We start from the raw sequence: 25,361 nt of genomic DNA, 5'->3' as shown, positions 1-25,361 counted from the left end.
CTCTCTCTCTCTCTCTCTCTCTCTCTCTCTCTCTCAGCTGCTTCTCTCCCTATTAATGTGCAGTTTGATCTTCACTGAGTTTCTCCCTCACATTTTGTATTTCATCATTTTGTTCCAGTAAGTCTGTCTAATAAGATACAGGGCTGACTGGACTGTATGTGTGTTATGTGAATGTTACTGTCTGTCCTGTCTGTCTGTCTGTCTGTCTGTCTGTCTGTCTGTCTGTCTGTCTGTCTGTCTGTCTGTCTGTCTGTCTGTCTGTCTGTCTGTCTGTCTGTCTGTCTGTCTGTCTGTCTGTCTGTCTGTCTGTCTGTCTGTCTGTCTGTCTGTCTGTCTGTCTGTCTGTCTGTCTGTCCTCCTGTCTGTCTGTCCTCCTGTCTGTCTGTCTGTCTGTCTGTCTGTCTGTCTGTCTGTCTGTCTGTCTGTCTGTCTGTCTGTCCTCCTGAGTATATTTTACTATTTGTCATGTTGTCTGTGTGTGTCAGTATATTTGTCATGTTGTCTGTGTGTGTATTGAGTGTGTTTCTCATGGTTTTAGAGAAAGTTCCCTCTTGTGACCAGGAGAGGCAGAGTGCCCTGGACGAGGCCCGTCAGAACCCTCGTGAGGCCATCTACATCCCAGACTGTGGACCAGGGGGCCTCCACAAGCCTGTACAGTGCCACCAGTCCACTGGGTACTGTTGGTGTGTTCTGGTAGACACAGGGAGACCAATACCAGGCACCTCTACCAGGTAGACAGGCACGCACGAGCGCACGCGCACACACACACACACACACACACACACACACACACACACACACACACACACACACACACACACACACACACACACACACACACACACACACACACACACACAGGGAAACCCATACCAGGCACCTCTTCCAGGTACACACACACACACACACACACACACACACACACACACACACACACACACACACACACACACACACACACACACACACACACACACACACACACACACACACCATGTTGTTGATCAATAAATGAAGATTGGAGCCTGGTTCCAGCTCTGTTTGTGCTGTCTATGATGACCGTGGGAGTTGGCAAGACAGCACAAGCAGATCTGGGACCAGGCTGGAAAAATATATCTCAACTTTGACATTTCATCAAGCTTTATTTGTTTATATATATATATATATATATTTGACTAGACTGTTGAATATGATGAAAATAAAAATATGCAATAATGTTTATTAGAGAGATCTCTCTCTGAGGATATGTCCTCAGAAAACCAATGAATTCATTAAATGTCTTGACTGTATTATGTAAATATATGTGGAAGATGGATGACATCTGGTTCATTAAATGTCTTGACTGTATTATGTAAATATATATTATGTAAATATATATTATGTAAATATATATTATGTAAATATATTTGGAAGATGGATGACATCTGGTTGACTTTCTCTTTGAATATGAAGAGTATTAATAGCTATTCATATTGCGTTGTGCCATACGAACAGCTCTTAGCAGTGGTATATTGGCTATATACCACATCCCCTCCTTATTGCTAGTAAAAATACTGCTATGACATTCAGCCAATCAGCATTCAGGGCTTGAACCACGCAAGTTTCTACATCTATAAAACCTTGCGTTGTGCCATACGAACAGCTCTTAGCTGTGGTATATTGGCTATATACCACATCCCCTCCTGAAAGCCATAGCAGTATTTTTACTGCTCTAATTACGTTGGTAACCAGTTTATAACAGCAATAAGGGGTTTGTGGTATATGACCAATATACCACGGCTAAGGGCTGTTTCCATGGACCTGTTTCCATGGACCTGTCGTACAGTACACTGTGTGTGTTGTCGTATTAATCTTTACAGTACACTGTGTGTTGTCGTATTAACCTTTACAGTACACTGTGTGTTGTCGTATTAATCTTTACAGTACATTGTGTGTTATCGTATTAATCTTTACAGTACACTGTGTGTTGTCGTATTAATCTTTACAGTACACTGTGTGTGTGTTGTCAAGTTAATCTTTACAGTACACTGTGTGTTGTCGTATTAATCTTTACATTACACTGTGTGTTGTCGTATTAATCTTTACAGTACACTGTGTGTTGTCGTAGTAATCTTTACAGTACACTGTGTGTTGTCGTATTCATCTTTACATTACACTGTGTGTTGTCGTATTAATCTTTACAGTACACTGTGTGTTGTCGTATTAATCTTTACAGTACACTGTGTGTTGTCGTATTAATCTTTACAGTACACTGTGTGTGTTGTCGTATTAATCTTTACAGTACACTGTGTGTTGTCGTATTAATCTTTACAGTACACTGTGTGTGTTGTCGTATTAATCTTTACAGTACACTGTGTGTTGTCATATTAATCTTTACAGTACACTGTGTGTTGTCGTATTAATCTTTACAGTACACTGTGTGTTGTCGTATTAATCTTTACAGTACACTGTGTTTGTTGTCGTATTAACCTTTACAGTACACTGTGTTTGTTGTCGTAGTAACCTTTACAGTACACTGTGTGTTGTCGTATTAATCTTTACAGTACACTGTGTGTTGTCGTATTAATCTTTACAGTACACTGTGTGTGTTGTCGTATTAATCTTTACAGTACACTGTGTGTGTTGTCGTATTAATCTTTACAGTACACTGTGTGTGTTGTCGTATTAATCTTTACAGTACACTGTGTGTTGTCGTATTAATCTTTACAGTACACTGTGTGTTGTCGTATTAATCTTTACATTACACTGTGTGTTGTCGTATTAATCTTTACAGTACACTGTGTGTTGTCGTATTAATCTTTACATTACACTGTGTGTTGTCGTATTAATCTTTACAGTACATTGTGTGTTATCGTATTAATCTTTACAGTACACTGTGTGTTGTCGTATTAATCTTTACAGTACACTGTGTGTGTGTTGTCAAGTTAATCTTTACAGTACACTGTGTGTTGTCGTATTAATCTTTACAGTGCACTGTGTGTTGTCGTATTAATCTTTACAGTACACTGTGTGTTGTCGTATTAATCTTTACAGTGCACTGTGTGTTGTCGTATTAACCTTTACAGTACACTGTGTGTTGTCGTATTAATCTTTACAGTACATTGTGTGTTATCGTATTAATCTTTACAGTACACTGTGTGTTGTCGTATTAATCTTTACAGTACACTGTGTGTGTGTTGTCGTATTAATCTTTACATTACACTGTGTGTTGTCGTATTAATCTTTACAGTACACTGTGTGTTGTCGTATTAATCTTTACAGTACACTGTGTGTTGTCGTATTCATCTTTACATTACACTGTGTGTTGTCGTATTAATCTTTACAGTACACTGTGTGTTGTCGTATTAATCTTTACAGTACACTGTGTGTTGTCGTATTAATCTTTACAGTACACTGTGTGTGTTGTCGTATTAATCTTTACAGTACACTGTGTGTTGTCGTATTAATCTTTACAGTACACTGTGTGTGTTGTCGTATTAATCTTTACAGTACACTGTGTGTTGTCATATTAATCTTTACAGTACACTGTGTGTTGTCGTATTAATCTTTACAGTACACTGTGTGTTGTCGTATTAATCTTTACAGTACACTGTGTGTTGTCGTATTAATCTTTACAGTACACTGTGTTTGTTGTCGTATTAACCTTTACAGTACACTGTGTTTGTTGTCGTATTAATCTTTACAGTACACTGTGTGTTGTCATATTAATCTTTACAGTACACTGTGTGTTGTCGTATTAATCTTTACAGTACACTGTGTGTTGTCGTATTAATCTTTACAGTACACTGTGTGTTGTCGTATTAATCTTTACAGTACACTGTGTTTGTTGTCGTATTAACCTTTACAGTACACTGTGTTTGTTGTCGTAGTAACCTTTACAGTACACTGTGTGTTGTCGTATTAATCTTTACAGTACACTGTGTGTTGTCGTATTAATCTTTACATTACACTGTGTGTGTTGTCGTATTAATCTTTACAGTACACTGTGTGTGTTGTCGTATTAATCTTTACAGTACACTGTGTGTTGTCGTATTAATCTTTACAGTACACTGTGTGTTGTCGTATTAATCTTTACATTACACTGTGTGTTGTCGTATTAATCTTTACAGTACACTGTGTGTTGTCGTATTAATCTTTACATTACACTGTGTGTTGTCGTATTAATCTTTACAGTACACTGTGTGTTGTCGTATTAATCTTTACAGTACACTGTGTGTTGTCGTAGTAACCTTTACAGTACACTGTGTGTTGTCGTATTAATCTTTACAGTACACTGTGTGTTGTCGTATTAATCTTTACAGTGCACTGTGTGTTGTCGTATTAATCTTTACAGTACACTGTGTGTTGTCGTAGTAACCTTTACAGTACACTGTGTGTTGTCGTATTAATCTTTACAGTGCACTGTGTGTTGTCGTATTAATCTTTACAGTACACTGTGTGTTGTCGTATTAATCTTTACTGTACACTGTGTGTTGTCGTAGTAACCTTTACAGTACACTGTGTGTTGTCGTATTAATCTTTACATTACACTGTGTGTTGTCGTATTAATCTTTACAGTACACTGTGTGTTGTCGTATTAATCTTTACAGTACACTGTGTGTTGTCGTATTAATCTTTACTGTACACTGTGTGTTGTCGTAGTAACCTTTACAGTACACTGTGTGTTGTCGTATTAATCTTTACAGTACACTGTGTGTTGTCGTAGTAACCTTTACAGTACACTGTGTGTTGTCGTAGTAACCTTTACAGTACACTGTGTGTTGTCGTATTCATCTTTACATTACACTGTGTGTGTTGTCGTAGTAACCTTTAAAGTACACTGTGTGTTGTTTTATTAATCTTTACAGTACACTGTGTGTTGTCGTATTAATCTTTACAGTACACTGTGTGTTGTCGTATTAATCTTTACTGTACACTGTGTGTTGTCGTAGTAACCTTTACAGTACACTGTGTGTTGTCGTATTAATCTTTACATTACACTGTGTGTGTTGTCGTAGTAACCTTTACAGTACACTGTGTGTTGTTTTATTAATCTTGTCATTACACTGTGTGTGTTGTCGTAGTAACCTTTACAGTACACTGTGTGTTGTTTTATTAATCTTTACAGTACACTGTGTTTGTTGTCGTAGTAACCTTTACAGTACACTGTGTGTTGTCGTATTAATCTTTACAGTACACTGTGTGTTGTCGTATTAATCTTTACAGTACACTGTGTGTTGTCGTATTAATCTTTACAGTACACTGTGTGTTGTCGTATTAATATTTACAGTACACTGTGTGTTGTCGTATTAATCTTTACAGTACACTGTGTGTGTTGTCGTATTAATCTTTACAGTACACTGTGTGTTGTCGTATTAATCTTTACATTACACTGTGTGTTGTCGTATTAATCTTTACAGTACACTGTGTGTTGTCGTATTAATCTTTACAGTACACTGTGTGTTGTCGTATTAATCTTTACAGTACACTGTGTGTTGTCGTATTAATCTTTACAGTACACTGTGTGTTGTCATATTAATCTTTACAGTGCACTGTGTGTGTCGTCGTAGTAACCTTTACAGTACACTGTGTGTTTTTCGTAGTAATCTTTACAGTGCACTGTGTGTGTCGTCGTAGTAACCTTTACAGTACACTGTGTGTGTCGTCGTAGTAACCTTTACAGTACACTGTGTGTGTGTTGTCGTATTAATCTTTACAGTACACTGTGTGTGTGTTGTCGTATTAATCTTTACAGTACACTGTGTGTGTGTTGTCGTATTAATCTTTACAGTACACTGTGTTTGTTGTCGTATTAATCTTTACAGTACACTGTGTGTTGTCATATTAATCTTTACAGTGCACTGTGTGTTAGAACACAGTCAGTAACCTTTACAGTACACTGTGTGTTTTTCACAGTAGTAATCTTTACAGTGCACTGTGTGTGTCGTCAGTAGTAAACACCTTTACAGTACACTGTGTGTGTCCAAACACTCTGTTTTACAGTACACTGTGTGTTGCTCCAAACATCTTTACAGTGCACTGTGTGAACACAGTCACGCCTTTACAGTACACTGTGTGTTGTCGTAGTAACCTTTACAGTTTCCCTCGCCAGAAGAACCTATGATGTATCAGCAGCCAGAACACAGTCACGCTCCAAACACTCTGTTTTAGAACACAGTCACGCTCCAAACATTCTGTTTTAGAACACAGTCACGCTCCAAACACTCTGTTTTAGAACACAGTCACGCTCCAAACACTCTGTTTTAGAACACAGTCACGCTCCAAACATTCTGTTTTAGAACACAGTCACGCTCCAAACATTGTTTTAGAACTGTTTGTTTTAGAACACAGTCACGCTCCAAACACTCTGTTTTAGAACACAGTCACGCTCCAAACACTCTGTTTTAGAACACAGTCACGCTCCAAACACTCTGTTTTAGAACACAGTCACGCTCCAAACACAGAACACAGTCACGCTCCAAACATTCTGTTTTAGAACACAGTTTTCTGTTTTAGAACACAGTCACGCTCCAAACATTCTGTTTTAGAACACAGTCACGCTCCAAACACTCTGTTTTAGAACACAGTCACGCTCCAAACATTCTGTTTTAGAACACAGTCACGCTCCAAACACTCTGTTTTAGAACACAGTCACGCTCCAAACATTCTGTTTTAGAACACAGTCACGCTCCAAACACTCTGTTTTAGAACACAGTCACGCTCCAAACATTCTGTTTTAGAACACAGTCACGCTCCAAACACTCTGTTTTAGAACACAGTCACGCTCCAAACATTCTGTTTTAGAACACAGTCACGCTCCAAACACTCTGTTTTAGAACACAGTCACGCTCCAAACATTCTGTTTTAGAACACAGTCACGCTCCAAACATTCTGTTTTAGAACACAGTCACGCTCCAAACACTCTGTTTTAGAACACAGTCACGCTCCAAACATTCTGTTTTAGAACACAGTCACGCTCCAAACATTCTGTTTTAGAACACAGTCACGCTCCAAACATTCTGTTTTAGAACACAGTCACGCTCCAAACACTCTGTTTTAGAACACAGTCACGCTCCAAACATTCTGTTTTAGAACACAGTCACGCTCCAAACATTCTGTTTTAGAACACAGTCACGCTCCAAACATTCTGTTTTAGAACACAGTCACGCTCCAAACATTCTGTTTTAGAACACAGTCACGCTCCAAACACTCTGTTTTAGAACACAGTCACGCTCCAAACACTCTGTTTTAGAACACAGTCACGCTCCAAACACTCTGTTTTAGAACACAGTCACGCTCCAAAAACTCTGTTTTAGAACACAGTCACGCTCCAAACACTCTGTTTTAGAACACAGTCACGCTCCAAACATTCTGTTTTAGAACACAGTCACGCTCCAAACATTCTGTTTTAGAACACAGTCACGCTCCAAACATTCTGTTTTAGAACACAGTCACGCTCCAAACACTCTGTTTTAGAACACAGTCACGCTCCAAACATTCTGTTTTAGAACACAGTCACGCTCCAAACATTCTGTTTTATAACACAGTCACGCTCCAAACACTCTGTTTTAGAACACAGTCACGCTCCAAACACTCTGTTTTAGAACACAGTCACGCTCCAAAAACTCTGTTTTAGAACACAGTCACGCTCCAAACATTCTGTTTTAGAACACAGTCACGCTCCAAACATTCTGTTTTAGAACACAGTCACGCTCCAAACATTCTGTTTTAGAACACAGTCACGCTCCAAACACTCTGTTTTAGAACACAGTCACGCTCCAAACACTCTGTTTTAGAACACAGTCACGCTCCAAACATTCTGTTTTAGAACACAGTCACGCTCCAAACACTCTGTTTTAGAACACAGTCACGCTCCAAACACTCTGTTTTAGAACACAGTCACGCTCCAAACACTCTGTTTTAGAACACAGTCACGCTCCAAACATTCTGTTTTAGAACACAGTCACGCTCCAAACACTCTGTTTTAGAACACAGTCACGCTCCAAACACTCCGTCTTGGAACTTTGACCAAAAAAAAAGAGCATCTCTTGTATAAAAAGTAAATGAGAGACACATGTACTCTCCCTGAACATTTCCATTTAGAAACACTCAGAAACATACAATTCACACGGCAGGCCAAATTATATCCATCCATGCCGTTCACACACACACACACACACACACACACACACACACACACACACACACACACACACACACACACACACACACACACACACACACACACACACACAACACAGTCTTGATTACTAACGATTTGATACATTGCTGAATGGTTGGGATCATTCTTAATTAACTGAAGCTTAACAACATGTTTCTAAGTCTTACTCTTCTCCTCCTGAAAACATTACCATTTATCCTGTAGCCTTCCCGTTGTAGCCTTTAATTCACATTCCTGGTGTGAGAGAGAGAGAGAGACTCAGAGGCAGTTGGCAGAGCCTCTTGTTTTGTGAGATTTGGTATGACAACAGAGGTCATTTTGTTCTTCTGCAGGCCTGTGTTCTCACAAACACACGCACACACTCTGTGGTCTTTCTCTCATGTCCATCTTTTTAAATCATGTAGTTGTATCTCTGAGGTACTCCCTTGTCTCTCCTTACTGTTGTATCACTGAGGTACTCTGAGTTAAAAGGAAGGTAGGAGACAGACTCTCTCTCTCTCTCTCTCTTTCACTCTGTGACAGGTACCAGACCCCAGAGTGTGACAGCACGGCTCGTTCGATGGTCTCCGACGTTGAAGATCCTTTCCAGGGCCGAGACCTGACAGGTGAGAGGAAAGTGTATGAGAGTGTATATAAGAAGTTCTATGGGGAGGCAGGTAGCCTAGTGGTTAGAGTGTAGAGGAGGCAGGTAGCCTAGTGGTTAGAGTGTAGAGGGGGCAGGGTAGCCTAGTGGTTAGAGTGTAGAGGAGGCAGGTAGTCTAGTGATTAGAGTGTAGAGGGGGCAGGGTAGCCTAGTGGTTAGAGTGTAGAGGAGGCAGGTAGCCTAGTGGTTAGAGTGTAGAGGGGGCAGGTAGCCTAGTGGTTAGAGTGTAGAGGCGGCAGGGTAGCCTAGTGGTTAGAGTGTAGAGGCGGCAGGGTAGCCTAGTGGTTAGAGTGTAGAGGAGGCAGGTAGCCTAGTGGTTAGAGTGTAGAGGCGGCAGGGTAGCCTAGTGGTTAGAGTGTAGAGGCGGCAGGGTAGCCTAGTGGTTAGAGTGTAGAGGAGGCAGGTAGCCTAGTGGTTAGAGTGTAGAGGCGGCAGGGTAGCCTAGTGGTTAGAGTGTAGAGGAGGCAGGTAGCCTAGTGGTTAGAGTGTAGAGGAGGCAGGTAGCCTAGTGGTTAGAGTGTAGAGGAGGCAGGTAGCCTAGTGGTTAGAGTGTAGAGGAGGCAGGTAGCCTAGTGGTTAGAGTGTAGAGGAGGCAGGTAGCCTAGTGGTTAGAGTGTAGAGGAGGCAGGTAGCCTAGTGGTTAGAGTGTAGAGGGGGCAGGTAGCCTAGTGGTTAGAGTGTAGAGGAGGCAGGTAGCCTAGTGGTTAGAGTGTAGAGGCGGCAGGGTAGCCTAGTGGTTAGAGTGTAGAGGAGGCAGGTAGCCTAGTGGTTAGAGTGTAGAGGCGGCAGGGTAGTCTAGTGGTTAGAGTGTAGAGGCGGCAGGGTAGCCTAGTGGTTAGAGTGTAGAGGAGGCAGGTAGCCTAGTGGTTAGAGTGTAGAGGAGGTAGGGTGCCCTAGTGGTTAGAGTGTAGAGGAGGTAGGGTAGCCTAGTGGTTAGAGTGTAGAGGAGGAAGGTAGCCTAGTGGTTAGAGTGTAGAGGAGGTAGGGTGCCCTAGTGGTTAGAGTGTAGAGGAGGTAGGGTAGCCTAGTGGTTAGAGTGTAGAGGCGGCAGGGTAGCCTAGTGGTTAGAGTGTAGAGGCGGTAGGGTAGCCTAGTGGTTAGAGTGTAGAGGAGGCAGGTAGCCTAGTGGTTAGAGTGTAGAGGTGGCAGGGTAGCCTAGTGGTTAGAGTGTAGAGGCGGCAGGGTAGCCTAGTGGTTAGAGTGTAGAGGAGGCAGGGTAGCCTAGTGGTTAGAGTGTGGAGGAGGCAGGTAGCCTAGTGGTTAGAGTGTAGAGGAGGTAGGGTGCCCTAGTGGTTAGAGTGTAGAGGAGGTAGGGTAGCCTAGTGGTTAGAGTGTAGAGGAGGAAGGTAGCCTAGTGGTTAGAGTGTAGAGGAGGTAGGGTGCCCTAGTGGTTAGAGTGTAGAGGAGGTAGGGTAGCCTAGTGGTTAGAGTGTAGAGGCGGCAGGGTAGCCTAGTGGTTAGAGTGTAGAGGCGGTAGGGTAGCCTAGTGGTTAGAGTGTAGAGGAGGCAGGTAGCCTAGTGGTTAGAGTGTAGAGGAGGCAGGTAGCCTAGTGGTTAGAGTGTAGAGGAGGCAGGTAGCCTAGTGGTTAGAGTGTAGAGGTGGCAGGGTAGCCTAGTGGTTAGAGTGTAGAGGCGGCAGGGTAGCCTAGTGGTTAGAGTGTAGAGGAGGCAGGGTAGCCTAGTGGTTAGAGTGTAGAGGAGGCAGGTAGCCTAGTGGTTAGAGTGTAGAGGCGGCAGGGTAGCCTAGTGGTTAGAGTGTAGAGGAGGTAGGGTGGCCTAGTGGTTAGAGTGTAGAGGAGGCAGGGTAGCCTAGTGGTTAGACTATAGAAGAGGCAGGGTAGTCTAGTGGTTAGAGTGTAGAGGAGGCAGGAGGCCTCGTGGTTAGAGCGTTGGACTAGTAACCGAAAGGTTGCAAGATCAAATCCCCAGCTGACAAGGTTTGTTCTAAACTGACTTGCCTAGTTAAATAAATAAATATATGGTTTAAAAAGATGAGAGAGGCCTGTAATTTTCATCATAGGTACACTTCAACTAGACAAAATGAGAAAAAATCACATTGTACAAATTTTAATTAATTTATTTTCAAATTATGGTGGATGGTGGTCACCTACAAACAACAGGATTTTAATCCATGACGGCGTAGTGTGTTACTAATGGTTTTCTTTGAGACTGTGGTCCCAGCTCTCTTCAGGTCATTGACCAGGTCCTGCGGTGTAGTTCTGGGCTGATCCCTCACCTTCCTCATGATCATTGATGCCCCACGAGGTGAGATCTTGCATGGAGCCCCAGACCGAGGGTGATTGACCGTCATCTTGAACTTCTTCCATTTTCTAATAATTGCGCCAACAGTTGTTGCCTTCTCACCAAGCTGCTTGCCTATTGTCCTGTAGCCCATCCCAGCCTTGTTCAGGTCTACAATTTCATCCCTGATGTCCTTACACAGCTCTCTGGTCTTGGCCATTGTGGAGAGGTTGGAGTCTGTTTGATTGAGTGTGTGGACAGGTGTCTTTTATACAGGTAACAAGTTCAAACAGGTGCAGTTAATACAGGTAATGAGTGGAGAACAGGAGGGCTTCTTAAAGAAAAACTAACAGGTCTGTGAGAGACGGAATTCTTACTGGTTGGTAGGTGATCAAATACTTATGTCATGCAATAAAATGCAAATGAATTACTTAAATATCATACAATGTGATTTTCTGGATTTTTGTTTTAGATTCTGTCTCTCACAGTTGAAGTGTACCTATGACCTCTACATGCTTTGTAAGTAGGAAAACCTGCAAAATCGGCAGTGTATCAAATACTTGTATATATATGAGAGTGTATATAAGAGCTTATAAATTGATGAAAGTGTATATTTAAAACGTATATGTTGATGGGAACGTAAATAAGAGCTTATATATTGATGAGAGTGTATTTTAGAGCTTATATATGGATGAGAGTGTTTATAAGAGGTTATATATAGATGTTTTTTTTTTTTTACCTTTATTTAACTAGTCAAGTTCAGTTAAGAACAAATTCTTATTTTCAATGACGGCCTAAGAACAGTGGGTTAACTGCCTGTTCAGGGGCAGAACAGCAGATTTGTACCTTGCCAGCTCAGGGGTTTGAACTTGCAACCTTCCAGTTACTAGTCCAACGCTCTAACCACTAGGCTACCCTGCCGCCCCAGGTGATGAGAGTGTTTATAAGAGCTTATATATTGATGTTTATAAGAGCTTATATATTGATGAGAGTGTTTATAAGAGCTTATATATTGATGAGAGTGTTTATAAGAGCTTATATATTGATGAGAGTGTATATAAGAGCTTATATATTGATGAGAGTGTATTGAGGAGCTTATATCTGGAATAGAGTGTACATAAGCGCTTATATATTGATGAGATTGTATATATACAGCATGTTATATATGCTGTTATATATATATATATATATTGGACATTTTCACTTAGGGGTGTACTCACTTTTGTTGCCAGCAGTTTAGACAGTAATGGCTGTGTGTTGAGTTATTTTGAGGGGACAGCAAATTTACACTGCTATACAAGCTGTACACTCACCACTTTACATTGTAGCAAAGTGTCATTTCTTCAGTGTTGTCACATGAAAAGATATACTCGAATATTTACAAAAATGTGAGGGGTGTACTCACTTTTCTGATATACTGTATATTGGTGACAGTGTATACAAGAACTTACATCAAATTTGAACCAATCAAATGTATTTATAAAGCCCTTCTTACATCAGCTGATATGTCAAAGTGCTGTACAGAAACTCAGCATTAATCCCCAAACAGCAATAATATAATAATATATGCCATTTAGCAGACGCTTTTATCCAAAGCGACTTACAGTCATGTGTACATACATTCTACGTATGGGTGGTCCCGGGAATCGAACCCACTACCCTGGCGTTACAAGCGCCATGCTCTACCAACTGTGCAATGCAGGTGTAGAAGCACGGTGGCTAGGAAACTCCCTAGAAAGGCCAAAACCTAGGAAGAAACCCAGAGAGGAACCAGGTTATGAGGGGTGGGCCAGTCCTCTTCTGGCTGTGCCGGGTGGAGATTATAACAGAACATGGCCAAGATGTTCAAATGTTCATAAATGACCAGCAGGGTCAAATAATAATAATCTCAGTCGTTGTCGAGGGTGCAACGGTCAGCACCTCAGGAGTAAATGTCAGTTGTCTTTTCATAGCCAATCATTCAGAGTGTCTCTACTGCTCCTGCGCTCTCTAGAGAGTTAAATACCGCAGGTCTGGGACAGGTAGCACGTCCGGTGAACAGGTCAGGGTTCCATAGCCGCAGGCAGAACAGTTGAAACTGGAGCAGCAGCCGGGCCAGGTGGACTGGGGACAACAAGGAGTCGTCAGGCCAGGTAGTCCTGAGGCACGGTCCTAGGGCTCAGGTACTCCGAGAGGAGAGTAAGAAAGAAAGAAACAAAGAAAGAAAGAAAGAAAGAGAAAAAGAGAAAAATAGAAAAAGAGAAAAAGAAAATTAGAGAGAGTATACTTAAATTCACACAGGACACCGGATAAGACAGGAGAAATACTCCAGATATAACAGACTGACCCTAGCCCCCCGACACAAACTACTGCAGCATAAATACTGGAGGCTGAGACAGGAGGGGTTGGGAGACACTGTGGCCCCATCCGACGATACTCCCGGACAGGGCCAAACAGGCAGGATATAACCCCACCCACTTTGCCAAGCACAGCCCCCACACCACTAGAGGGATATCTTCAACCACCAACTTACCATCCTGAGACAAGGCGGAGTATAGCCCACAAAGATCTCCACCACGGCACAACCCAAGGTGGGGCGCCACCCCGGACAGGAAGATCATGTCAGTGACTCACTGACTCACTCACTCACAGTGACCCACTCAAGTGACGCACCCCTCCCAGGGACGGCATGGAAGAGCACCAGTAAGCCAGTGACTCAGCCCCTGTATTAGGGTTAGAGGCAGAGAATCCTATTGGAGAGAGGGGTGGTGATGAGAGCTTATATATTTATGAGTGTATAAAAGAGCTTATTTATTGATGAGAGTATTTATAAGAGTTTATATATTGGTGAGAGTGTTTTTAGGACCTTATATGTTAATTAGATTGTATATCAGAGTGTATGTATTGATGAGAGTGTATATAGGAGCTTAAATATTGTACTGAACATCCTGTTCTTCCTAGTCAATGTGCCTCTGCTTCTGTTTTTGTTTTCTTTTTGAGGTCTTTTGCTGAGTTTCAAGGGCTCACTAGTCTTTACTAAAGCCAAGGGCTCACTAGTCTTTACTAAAGCCAAGGGCTCACTAGTCTTTACTAAAGCCAAGGGCTCACTAGTCTTTACTAAAGCCAAGGGCTCACTAGTCTCTACTAAAGCCAAGGGCTCACTAGTCTCCACTAAAGCCAAGGGCTCACTAGTCTTTACTAAAGCCAAGGGCTCACTAGTCTCTACTAAAGCCAAGGGCTCACTAGTCTCTACTAAAGCCAAGGGCTCACTAGTCTCTACTAAAGCCAAGGGCTCACTAGTCTCTACTAAAGCCAAGGGCTCACTAGTCTCTACTAAAGCCAAGGGCTCACTAGTCTCCACTAAAGCCAAGGGCTCACTAGTCTCTACTAAAACCAAGGGCTCACTAGTCTCTACTAAAGCCAAGGGCTCACTAGTCTCTACTAAAGCCATAGGCTCACTAGTCTTTACTAAAGCCAAGGGCTCACTAGTCTCCACTAAAGCCAAGGGCTCACTAGTCTCTACTAAAACCAAGGGCTCACTAGTCTCTACTAAAGCCAAGGGCTCACTAGTCTCTACTAAAGCCATAGGCTCACTAGTCTTTACTAAAGCCAAGGGCTCACTAGTCTCTACTAAAGCCAAGGGCTCACTAGTCTCTACTAAAGCCAAGGGCTCACTAGTCTCTACTAAAGCCAAGGGCTCACTAAAGCCAAGGGCTCTACTAAAGCCAAGGGCTCACTAGTCTCCACTAAAGCCAAGGGCTCAATAGTCTCTACTAAAACCAAGGGCCCACTAGTCTCTACTAAAGCCAAGGGCTCACTATTCTCTACTAAACCAAGGGCTCACTATTCTCTACTAAAGCCAAGGGCTCACTATTCTCTACTAAAAGCCAAGGGCTCACTAGTCTCCAGTCTCTACTAAAGCCAAGGGCTCACTAGTCTTTACTAAAGCCAAGGGCTCACTAGTCTTTACAAAAGCCAAGGGCTCACTAGTCTTTACTAAAGCCAAGGGCTCACTATTCTTTACTAAATCCAAGGGCTCACTAGTCTACTAAAGCCAAGGGCTCACTATTCTTTACTAAATCCAAGGGCTCACTAGTCTACTAAAGCCAAGGGCTCACTAGTCTCCACTAAAGCCAAGGGCTCACTAGTCTTTACTAAAGCCAAGGGCTCACTAGTCTTTACTAAAGCCAAGGGCTCACTAGTCTCTACTAAAGCCAAGGGCTCACTAGTCTCCACTAAAGCCAAGGGCTCACTAGTCTTTACTAAAGCCAAGGGCTCACTAGTCTCTACTAAAGCCAAGGGCTCACTAGTCTCTACTAAAGCCAAGGGCTCACTAGTCTCTACTAAAGCCAAGGGCTCACTAGTCTCTACTAAAGCCAAGGGCTCACTAGTCTTTACTAAAGCCAAGGGCTCACTAGTCTCTACTAAAGCCAAGGGCTCACTAGTCTCTACTAAAGCCAAGGGCTCACTAGTCTCCACTAAAGCCAAGGGCTCACTAGTCTCTACTAAAACCAAGGGCTCACTAGTCTCTACTAAAGCCAAGGGCTCACTAGTCTCTACTAAAGCCATAGGCTCACTAGTCTTTACTAAAGCCAAGGGCTCACTAGTCTCTACTAAAGCCAAGGGCTCACTAGTCTCTACTAAAGCCAAGGGCTCGCTAGTCTCTACTAAAGCCAAGGGCTCACTCGTCTCTACTAAAGCCAAGGGCTCACTAGTCTCCACTAAAGCCAAGGGCTCAATAGTCTCTACTAAAACCAAGGGCCCACTAGTCTCTACTAAAGCCAAGGGCTCACTATTCTCTACTAAACCAAGGGCTCACTATTCTCTACTAAAGCCAAGGGCTCACTATTCTCTACTAAAGCCAAGGGCTCACGAGTCTCTACTAAAGCCAAGGGCTCACTAGTCTTTACTAAAGCCAAGGGCTCACTAGTCTTTACTAAAGCCAAGGGCTCACTAGTCTTTACTAAAGCCAAGGGCTCACTATTCTTTACTAAATCCAAGGGCTCACTAGTCTACTAAAGCCAAGGGCTCACTATTCTTTACTAAATCCAAGGGCTCACTAGTCTACTAAAGCCAAGGGCTCACTAGTCTCTACTAAAGTCAAAGGCTCTCTATTCTTTACTAAAGTCAAGGGCTCTCTATTCTTTACTAAAGCCAAGGGCTCACTAGTCTCTACTAAAGCCAAGGGCTCACTAGTCTCTACTAAAGCCAAGGGCTCACTAGTCTCCACTAAAGCCAAGGGCTCAATAGTCTCTACTAAAACCAAGGGCCCACTAGTCTCTACTAAAGCCGAGGGCTCACTATTCTCTACTAAACCAAGGGCTCACTATTCTCTACTAAAGCCAAGGGCTCACTATTCTCTACTAAAGCCAAGGGCTCACGAGTCTCTACTAAAGCCAAGGGCTGACTATTCTTTACTAAAGCCAAGGGCTGACTATTCTTTACTAAAGCCAAGGGCTCACTAGTCTCTACTAAAGCCAAGGGCTGACTATTCTTTACTATAGCCCAGGGCTCACTATTCTTTACTAAAGCCAAGGGCTCACTAGTCTCTACTAAAGCCAAGGGCTGACTATTCTCTACTAAAGCCAAGGGCTCACTATTCTCTACTAAAGCCAAGGGCTCACTAGTCTCTACTAAAGCCAAGGGCTCACTATTCTCTACTAAAGCCAAGGGCTCACTATTCTCTACTAAAGCCAAGGGCTCACTAGTCTCTACTAAAGCCAAGGGCTCACTAGTCTCTACTAAAGCCAAGGGCTCACTCGTCTCTACTAAAAGTTTTTACTTAGTTCATGTAGTTACTGTACTCACTTCTTGTGCCTCTACTATCCTGGTCCCAGACATTTTCCTGCTAACATTTCACTTCTTGCTACTCCTTCTTATGGCAAACATGTTGAGTGGAATGTTAGCAGGAACAGGTCTGGGACCAGGCTACATGATAGCAGGAACAGGTCTGGGACCAGGCTACCTGTTAGCAGGAACAGGTCTGGGACCAGGCTACCTGTTAGCAGGAACAGGTCTGGGACCAGGTTACCTGATAGCAGGAACAGGTCTGGGACCAGGCTACCTGTTAGCAGGAACAGGTCTGGGACCAGGTTACCTGATAGCAGGAACAGGTCTGGGACCAGGTTACCTGATAGCAGGAACAGGTCTGGGACCAGGTTACCTGATAGCAGGAACAGGTCTGGGACCAGGTTACCTGATAGCAGGAACAGGTCTGGGACCAGGTTACCTGATAGCAGGAACAGGTCTGGGACCAGGCTACCTGATAGCAGGAACAGGTCTGGGACCAGGTTACCTGATAGCAGGAACAGGTCATGGACCAGGCTACCTGATAGCAGGAACAGGTCTGGGACCAGGTTACCTGATAGCAGGAACAGGTCATGGACCAGGTTACCTGATAGCAGGAACAGGTCTGGGACCAGGTTACCTGATAGCAGGAACAGGTCTGGGACCAGGCTACCTGATAGCAGGAACAGGTCATGGACCAGGTTACCTGATAGCAGGAACAGGTCTGGGACCAGGTTACCTGATAGCAGGAACAGGTCTGGGACCAGGTTACCTGATAGCAGGAACAGGTCATGGACCAGGTTACCTGACAGCAGGAACAGGTCTGGGACCAGGTTACCTGATAGCAGGAACAGGTCTGGGACCAGGTTACCTGATAGCAGGAACAGGTCATGGACCAGGTTACCTGATAGCAGGAACAGGTCTGGGACCAGGTTACCTGATAGCAGGAACAGGTCTGGGACCAGGTTACCTGATAGCAGGAACAGGTCATGGACCAGGTTACCTGTTAGCAGGAACAGGTCTGGGACCAGGTTACCTGATAGCAGGAACAGGTCTGGGACCAGGTTACCTGATAGCAGGAACAGGTCTGGGACCAGGTTACCTGATAGCAGGAACAGGTCTGGGACCAGGTTACCTGATAGCAGGAACAGGTCATGGACCAGGCTACCTGATAGCAGGAACAGGTCTGGGACCAGGTTACCTGACAGCAGGAACAGGTCTGGGACCAGGTTACCTGATAGCAGGAACAGGTCTGGGACCAGGTTACCTGATAGCAGGAACAGGTCTGGGACCAGGTTACCTGATAGCAGGAACAGGTCTGGGACCAGGTTACCTGATAGCAGGAACAGGTCTGGGACCAGGTTACCTGATAGCAGGAACAGGTCTGGGACCAGGTTACCTGATAGCAGGAACAGGTCTGGGACCAGGTTACCTGATAGCAGGAACAGGTCTGGGACCAGGTTACCTGATAGCAGGAACAGGTCTGGGACCAGGTTACCTGACAGCAGGAACAGGTCATGGACCAGGCTACCTGATAGCAGGAACAGGTCTGGGACCAGGTTACCTGACAGCAGGAACAGGTCTGGGACCAGGTTACCTGATAGCAGGAACAGGTCATGGACCAGGCTACCTGATAGCAGGAACAGGTCTGGGACCAGGTTACCTGACAGCAGGAACAGGTCTGGGACCAGGTTACCTGATAGAAGGAACAGGTCTGGGACCAGGTTACCTGATAGCAGGAACAGGTCTGGGACCAGGTTACCTGATAGCAGGAACAGGTCTGGGACCAGGTTACCTGACAGCAGGAACAGGTCATGGACCAGGCTACCTGATAGCAGGAACAGGTCTGGGACCAGGTTACCTGACAGCAGGAACAGGTCTGGGACCAGGTTACCTGATAGCAGGAACAGGTCATGGACCAGGCTACCTGATAGCAGGAACAGGTCTGGGACCAGGTTACCTGACAGCAGGAACAGGTCTGGGACCAGGTTACCTGATAGCAGGAACAGGTCTGGGACCAGGTTACCTGATAGCAGGAACAGGTCTGGGACCAGGTTACCTGATAGCAGGAACAGGTCATGGACCAGGCTACCTGATAGCAGGAACAGGTCTGGGACCAGGTTACCTGACAGCAGGAACAGGTCTGGGACCAGGTTACCTGATAGCAGGAACAGGTCTGGGACCAGGTTACCTGATAGCAGGAACAGGTCTGGGACCAGGTTACCTGATAGCAGGAACAGGTCATGGACCAGGTTACCTGATAGCAGGAACAGGTCTGGGACCAGGTTACCTGATAGCAGGAACAGGTCATGGACCAGGCTACCTGATAGCAGGAACAGGTCTGGGACCAGGTTACCTGATAGCAGGAACAGGTCTGGGACCAGGTTACCTGATAGCAGGAACAGGTCATGGACCAGGCTACCTGATAGCAGGAACAGGTCTGGGACCAGGTTACCTGATAGCAGGAACAGGTCATGGACCAGGTTACCTGATAGCAGCAACAGGTCTGGGACCAGGTTACCTGATAGCAGGAACAGGTCTGGGACCAGGTTACCTGATAGCAGGAACAGGTCTGGGACCAGGTTACCTGATAGCAGGAACAGGTCATGGTCAGGTTACCTGATAGCAGGAACAGGTCTGGGACCAGGTTACCTGATAGCAGGAACAGGTCATGGACCAGGTTACCTGATAGCAGGAACAGGTCATGGACCAGGTTACCTGATAGCAGGAACAGGTCTGGGACCAGGTTACCTGATAGCAGGAACAGGTCTGGGACCAGGTTACCTGATAGCAGGAACAGGTCTGGGACCAGGTTACCTGATAGCAGGAACAGGTCATGGACCAGGTTACCTGATTGCAGGAACAGGTCATGGACCAGGTTACCTGACAGCAGGAACAGGTCTGGGACCAGGTTACCTGATAGCAGGAACAGGTCTGGGACCAGGTTACCTGATAGCAGGAACAGGTCTGGGACCAGGTTACCTGATAGCAGGAACAGGTCTGGGACCAGGTTACCTGATAGCAGGAACAGGTCTGGGACCAGGTTACCTGATAGCAGGAACAGGTCTGGGACCAGGTTACCTGATAGCAGGAACAGGTCATGGACCAGGTTACCTGATAGCAGGAACAGGTCTGGGACCAGATTACCTGATAGCAGGAACAGGTCTGGGACCAGGCTACCTGTTAGCAGGAACAGGTCTGGGACCAGGCCACCTGTTAGCAGGAACAGGTCATGGACCAGGTTACCTGATAGCAGGAACAGGTCTGGGACCAGGTTACCTGATAGCAGGAACAGGTCTGGGACCAGGCCACCTGTTAGCAGGAACAGGTCATGGACCAGGTTACCTGATAGCAGGAACAGGTCTGGGACCAGGTTACCTGATAGCAGGAACAGGTCTGGGACCAGGTTACCTGATAGCAGGAACAGGTCTGGGACCAGGTTACCTGATAGCAGGAACAGGTCTGGGACCAGGTTACCTGATAGCAGGAACAGGTCTGGGACCAGGTTACCTGATAGCAGGAACAGGTCTGGGACCAGGTTACCTGATAGCAGGAACAGGTCTGGGACCAGGTTACCTGATAGCAGGAACAGGTCTGGGACCAGGTTACCTGATAGCAGGAACAGGTCTGGGACCAGGTTACCTGATAGCAGGAACAGGTCTGGGACCAGGTTACCTGATAGCAGGAACAGGTCTGGGACCAGGTTACCTGATAGCAGGAACAGGTCTGGGACCAGGTTACCTGATAGCAGGAACAGGTCTGGGACCAGGTTACCTGATAGCAGGAACAGGTCTGGGACCAGGTTACCTGATAGCAGGAACAGGTCTGGGACCAGGTTACCTGATAGCAGGAACAGGTCTGGGACCAGGTTACCTGATAGCAGGAACAGGTCTGGGACCAGGTTACCTGATAGCAGGAACAGGTCTGGGACCAGGTTACCTGATAGCAGGAACAGGTCATGGGACCAGGTTACCTGATAGCAGGAACAGGTCTGGGACCAGGTTACCTGATAGCAGGAACAGGTCTGGGACCAGGTTACCTGATAGCAGGAACAGGTCTGGGACCAGGTTACCTGATAGCAGGAACAGGTCTGGGACCAGGTTACCTGATAGCAGGAACAGGTCTGGGACCAGGTTACCTGATAGCAGGAACAGGTCTGGGACCAGGTTACCTGATAGCAGGAACAGGTCTGGGACCAGGTTACCTGATAGCAGGAACAGGTCTGGGACCAGGTTACCTGATAGCAGGAACAGGTCTGGGACCAGGTTACCTGATAGCAGGAACAGGTCTGGGACCAGGTTACCTGATAGCAGGAACAGGTCTGGGACCAGGTTACCTGATAGCAGGAACAGGTCTGGGACCAGGTTACCTGATAGCAGGAACAGGTCTGGGACCAGGTTACCTGATAGCAGGAACAGGTCTGGGACCAGGTTACCTGATAGCAGGAACAGGTCTGGGACCAGGTTACCTGATAGCAGGAACAGGTCTGGGACCAGGCTACCTGATAGCAGGAACAGGTCTGGGACCAGGTTACCTGATAGCAGGAACAGGTCTGGGACCAGGTTAATGCTCTACTGGTTACTCAGTTGTTTTGATTCCCTGTTCTCTCTCTGTTTCACCGCGTCCTTTAAAGTTTTGTATTTCATTCCCGGCATCTGGACACTTTACAGAGTGGAGCTTCTGACTGTGCCGCAGATGTATGGTTTGTTTTATGGAAGTTGTAAGTGTTGGTGAGCGGGAAGAGGGAGGGGCGGGGTGTAGGCTGCCGGGGGGAAGCTCGAGGTGTTGGGAACCATGGGGGCTAGGCTGAGTGGCTGATTGGAGTTATATTAAAGTACTATAGTGGGATGGGGACGTTCACGAGCGAGCCGCCACAACAAACAAGACCAGTGAGTCACATCAATGCCAATGTACGTTATAAAACATTGCATTATGAAACACAGCCACATCAATGAGCCTTTCAGACGTCCCTGACTTTCACGGAGACGGTATTCATGGAAAAAATGCTACAGATCTTGGCTGAAGCTTGGAGCACCTTTTTTTTTTTAAAAAGGCTCATTGTCTGCTGCTCTGTAACACTTTGGATTGACACCTTTCCGGTCTAACTCTATTAGTCACATGACGTTAACGGTCTGTAGGTCTGACGTCACCCTGACCCAGACTACCACACCACAAACCAGACAACCACACCCTCTGACCAGAAACAGACATACTAGGACTAAAAGGTTTCTAAGAGATCTTCAGTTCCTTCATAAAACTGCGTTCTTCACCCTATGGGCCCTGGTCAACAATAGGAAACTGCATAGGGAATCGGGTTGTATTTTGTACGCAGACACACAGGGTGCTGTTCAACATACGGGGTCGCACTTCATATCGCCCCAATTTAACAGTCGGGTTCAGAAGCAGTGAGGCGGTGCTTCCCAGAGCCCGACTTGTCCCATCTAGGACATGGTAATTAGATTCACCTGGCGGGTCAAGGTTATAGAGGAGGCCACCTCCCACCGAACAACGCAACGACACAACACTCTCAGAGAGAGAGAGAGAGGGGTGGGGAGGTGGGAGAGGGAGAGGGATGATTATATACCCTAGCTGGTGTTTGAAGTTTCTCTTTAAGAGACAGAATTAGAGGGGGTAAAACATTGGCCTAGTCCAGTGTGCTATTAAAACTATGCATCTGGGCAATTAAAGAGAGCCACCCGAGGTGTTCAGCACGCTATCATAAAAGTTAACAGGTCTAAGCTGCCCAACTACACACTGATGCCTGCCTCTCATCTATGGCTTCGTCTCAAACGGTTCCCTATTTCTTATGTAGTGCACTAAATCACCTGTAGAGTCTTTATTATAGGGTGTCATTTAGAACACAACTCTAAATCACCTGTAGAGTCTTTATTATAGGGTGTCATTTAGAACACAACTCTAAATCACCTGTAGAGTCTTTATTATAGGGTGTCATTTAGAACACAACTCTAAATCACCTGTAGAGTCTTTATTATAGGGTGTCATTTAGAACACAACTCTAAATCACCTGTAGTGTCTTTATTATAGGGTGTCATTTAGAACACAACTCTAAATCACCTGTAGAGTCTTTATTATAGGGTGTCATTTAGAACACAACTCTAAATCACCTGTAGAGTCTTTATTATAGGGTGTCATTTAGAACACAACTCTAAATCACCTGTAGAGTCTTTATTATAGGGTGTCATTTAGAACACAACTCTAAATCACCTGTAGAGTCTTTATTATAGGGTGTCATTTAGAACACAACTCTAAATCACCTGTAGAGTCTTTATTATAGGGTGTCATTTAGAACACAACTCTAAATCACCTGTAGAGTCTTTATTATAGGGTGTCATTTAGAACACAACTCTAAATCACCTGTAGAGTCTTTATTATAGGGTGTCATTTAGAACACAACTCTAAATCACCTGTAGAGTCTTTATTATAGGGTGTCATTTAGAACACAACTCTAAATCACCTGTAGAGTCTTTATTATAGGGTGCCATTTAGAACACAACTCTAAATCACCTGTAGAGTCTTTATTATAGGGTGTCATTTAGAACACAACTCTAAATCACCTGTAGAGTCTTTATTATAGGGTGTCATTTAGAACACAACTCTAAATCACCTGTAGAGTCTTTATTATAGGGTGTCATTTAGAACACAACTCTAACTCACCTGTAGAGTCTTTATTATAGGGTGTCATTTAGAACACATCTCTAAATCACCTGTAGTGTCTTTATTATAGGGTGTCATTTAGAACACAACTCTAAATCACCTGTAGAGTCTTTATTATAGGGTGTCATTTAGAACACAACTCTAAATCACCTGTAGTGTCTTTATTATAGGGTGTCATTTAGAACACAACTCTAAATCACCTGTAGAGTCTTTATTATAGGGTGTCATTTAGAACACAACTCTAAATCACCTGTAGAGTCTTTATTATAGGGTGTCATTTAGAACACAACTCTAAATCACCTGTAGAGTCTTTATTATAGGGTGTCATTTAGAACACAACTCTAAATCACCTGTAGAGTCTTTATTATAGGGTGCCATTTAGAACACAACTCTAAATCACCTGTAGAGTCTTTATTATAGGGTGTCATTTAGAACACAACTCTAAATCACCTGTAGAGTCTTTATTATAGGGTGTCATTTAGAACACAACTCTAAATCACCTGTAGAGTCTTTATTATAGGGTGTCATTTAGAACACAACTCTAAATCACCTGTAGAGTCTTTATTATAGGGTGTCATTTAGAACACAACTCTAAATCACCTGTAGAGTCTTTATTATAGGGTGTCATTTAGAACACAACTCTAAATCACCTGTAGAGTCTTTATTATAGGGTGTCATTTAGAACACAACTCTAAATCACCTGTAGAGTCTTTATTATAGGGTGTCATTTAGAACACAACTCTAAATCACCTGTAGAGTCTTTATTATAGGGTGTCATTTAGAACACAACTCTAAATCACCTGTAGAGTCTTTATTATAGGGTGTCATTTAGAACACAACTCTAAATCACCTGTAGAGTCTTTATTATAGGGTGTCATTTAGAACACAACTCTAAATCACCTGTAGAGTCTTTATTATAGGGTGTCATTTAGAACACAACTCTAAATCACCTGTAGAGTCTTTATTATAGGGTGTCATTTAGAACACAACTCTAAATCACCTGTAGAGTCTTTATTATAGGGTGTCATTTAGAACACAACTCTAAATCACCTTTACCTTTATCGTAGAGTCTTTATTATAGGGTGTCATTTAGAACACAACTCTAAATCACCTGTAGAGTCTTTATTATAGGGTGTCATTTAGAACACAACTCTAAATCACCTGTAGAGTCTTTATTATAGGGTGTCATTTAGAACACAACTCTAAATCACCTGTAGAGTCTTTATTATAGGGTGTCATTTAGAACACAACTCTAAATCACCTGTAGAGTCTTTATTATAGGGTGTCATTTAGAACACAACTCTAAATCACCTGTAGAGTCTTTATTATAGGGTGTCATTTAGAACACAACTCTAAATCACCTGTAGAGTCTTTATTATAGGGTGTCATTTAGAACACAACTCTAAATCACCTGTAGAGTCTTTATTATAGGGTGTCATTTAGAACACAACTCTAAATCACCTGTAGAGTCTTTATTATAGGGTGTCATTTAGAACACAACTCTAAATCACCTGTAGAGTCTTTATTATAGGGTGTCATTTAGAACACAACTCTAAATCACCTGTAGAGTCTTTATTATAGGGTGTCATTTAGAACACAACTCTAAATCACCTGTAGAGTCTTTATTATAGGGTGTCATTTAGAACACAACTCTAAATCACCTGTAGAGTCTTTATTATAGGGTGTCATTTAGAACACAACTCTAAATCACCTGTAGAGTCTTTATTATAGGGTGTCATTTAGAACACAACTCTAAATCACCTGTAGAGTCTTTATTATAGGGTGTCATTTAGAACACAACTCTAAATCACCTGTAGAGGGTGTCATCTTTATTATATTATAGGTGTCATTTAGAACACAACTCTAAATCACCTG

The 25,361-nt window shown here is 43.9% G+C and overlaps 1 protein-coding gene and 1 long non-coding RNA gene across 8 annotated transcripts in view; both read left to right on the top strand.

Annotated features, from left to right (window-relative positions):
* smoc1 (SPARC related modular calcium binding 1) overlaps positions 1–25,361 on the top strand; it is a 200,807-nt gene that overhangs the window by 145,488 nt on the left and 29,958 nt on the right. For all 7 annotated transcript variants that reach the window (XM_052485395.1, XM_052485397.1, XM_052485398.1 and 4 more), the window contains 2 exons: positions 539–731; positions 8,684–8,766. In XM_052485395.1, the coding sequence (XP_052341355.1) occupies positions 539–731; positions 8,684–8,766 (276 nt within the window). The remainder of the gene's footprint in view (positions 1–538; positions 732–8,683; positions 8,767–25,361) is intronic.
* LOC127913445 (uncharacterized) lies at positions 8,780–14,232 on the top strand. The gene is made up of 3 exons (XR_008085540.1): positions 8,780–9,207; positions 9,627–10,020; positions 10,379–14,232. It is a non-coding gene; the product is annotated as an uncharacterized LOC127913445 (long non-coding RNA).

The sequence above is a fragment of the Oncorhynchus keta genome, chromosome 29 (assembly GCF_023373465.1).
Source record: "Oncorhynchus keta strain PuntledgeMale-10-30-2019 chromosome 29, Oket_V2, whole genome shotgun sequence".
NCBI lineage: Eukaryota > Metazoa > Chordata > Actinopteri > Salmoniformes > Salmonidae > Oncorhynchus > Oncorhynchus keta.
This window is presented reverse-complemented; position numbering and strand designations above follow the sequence as displayed.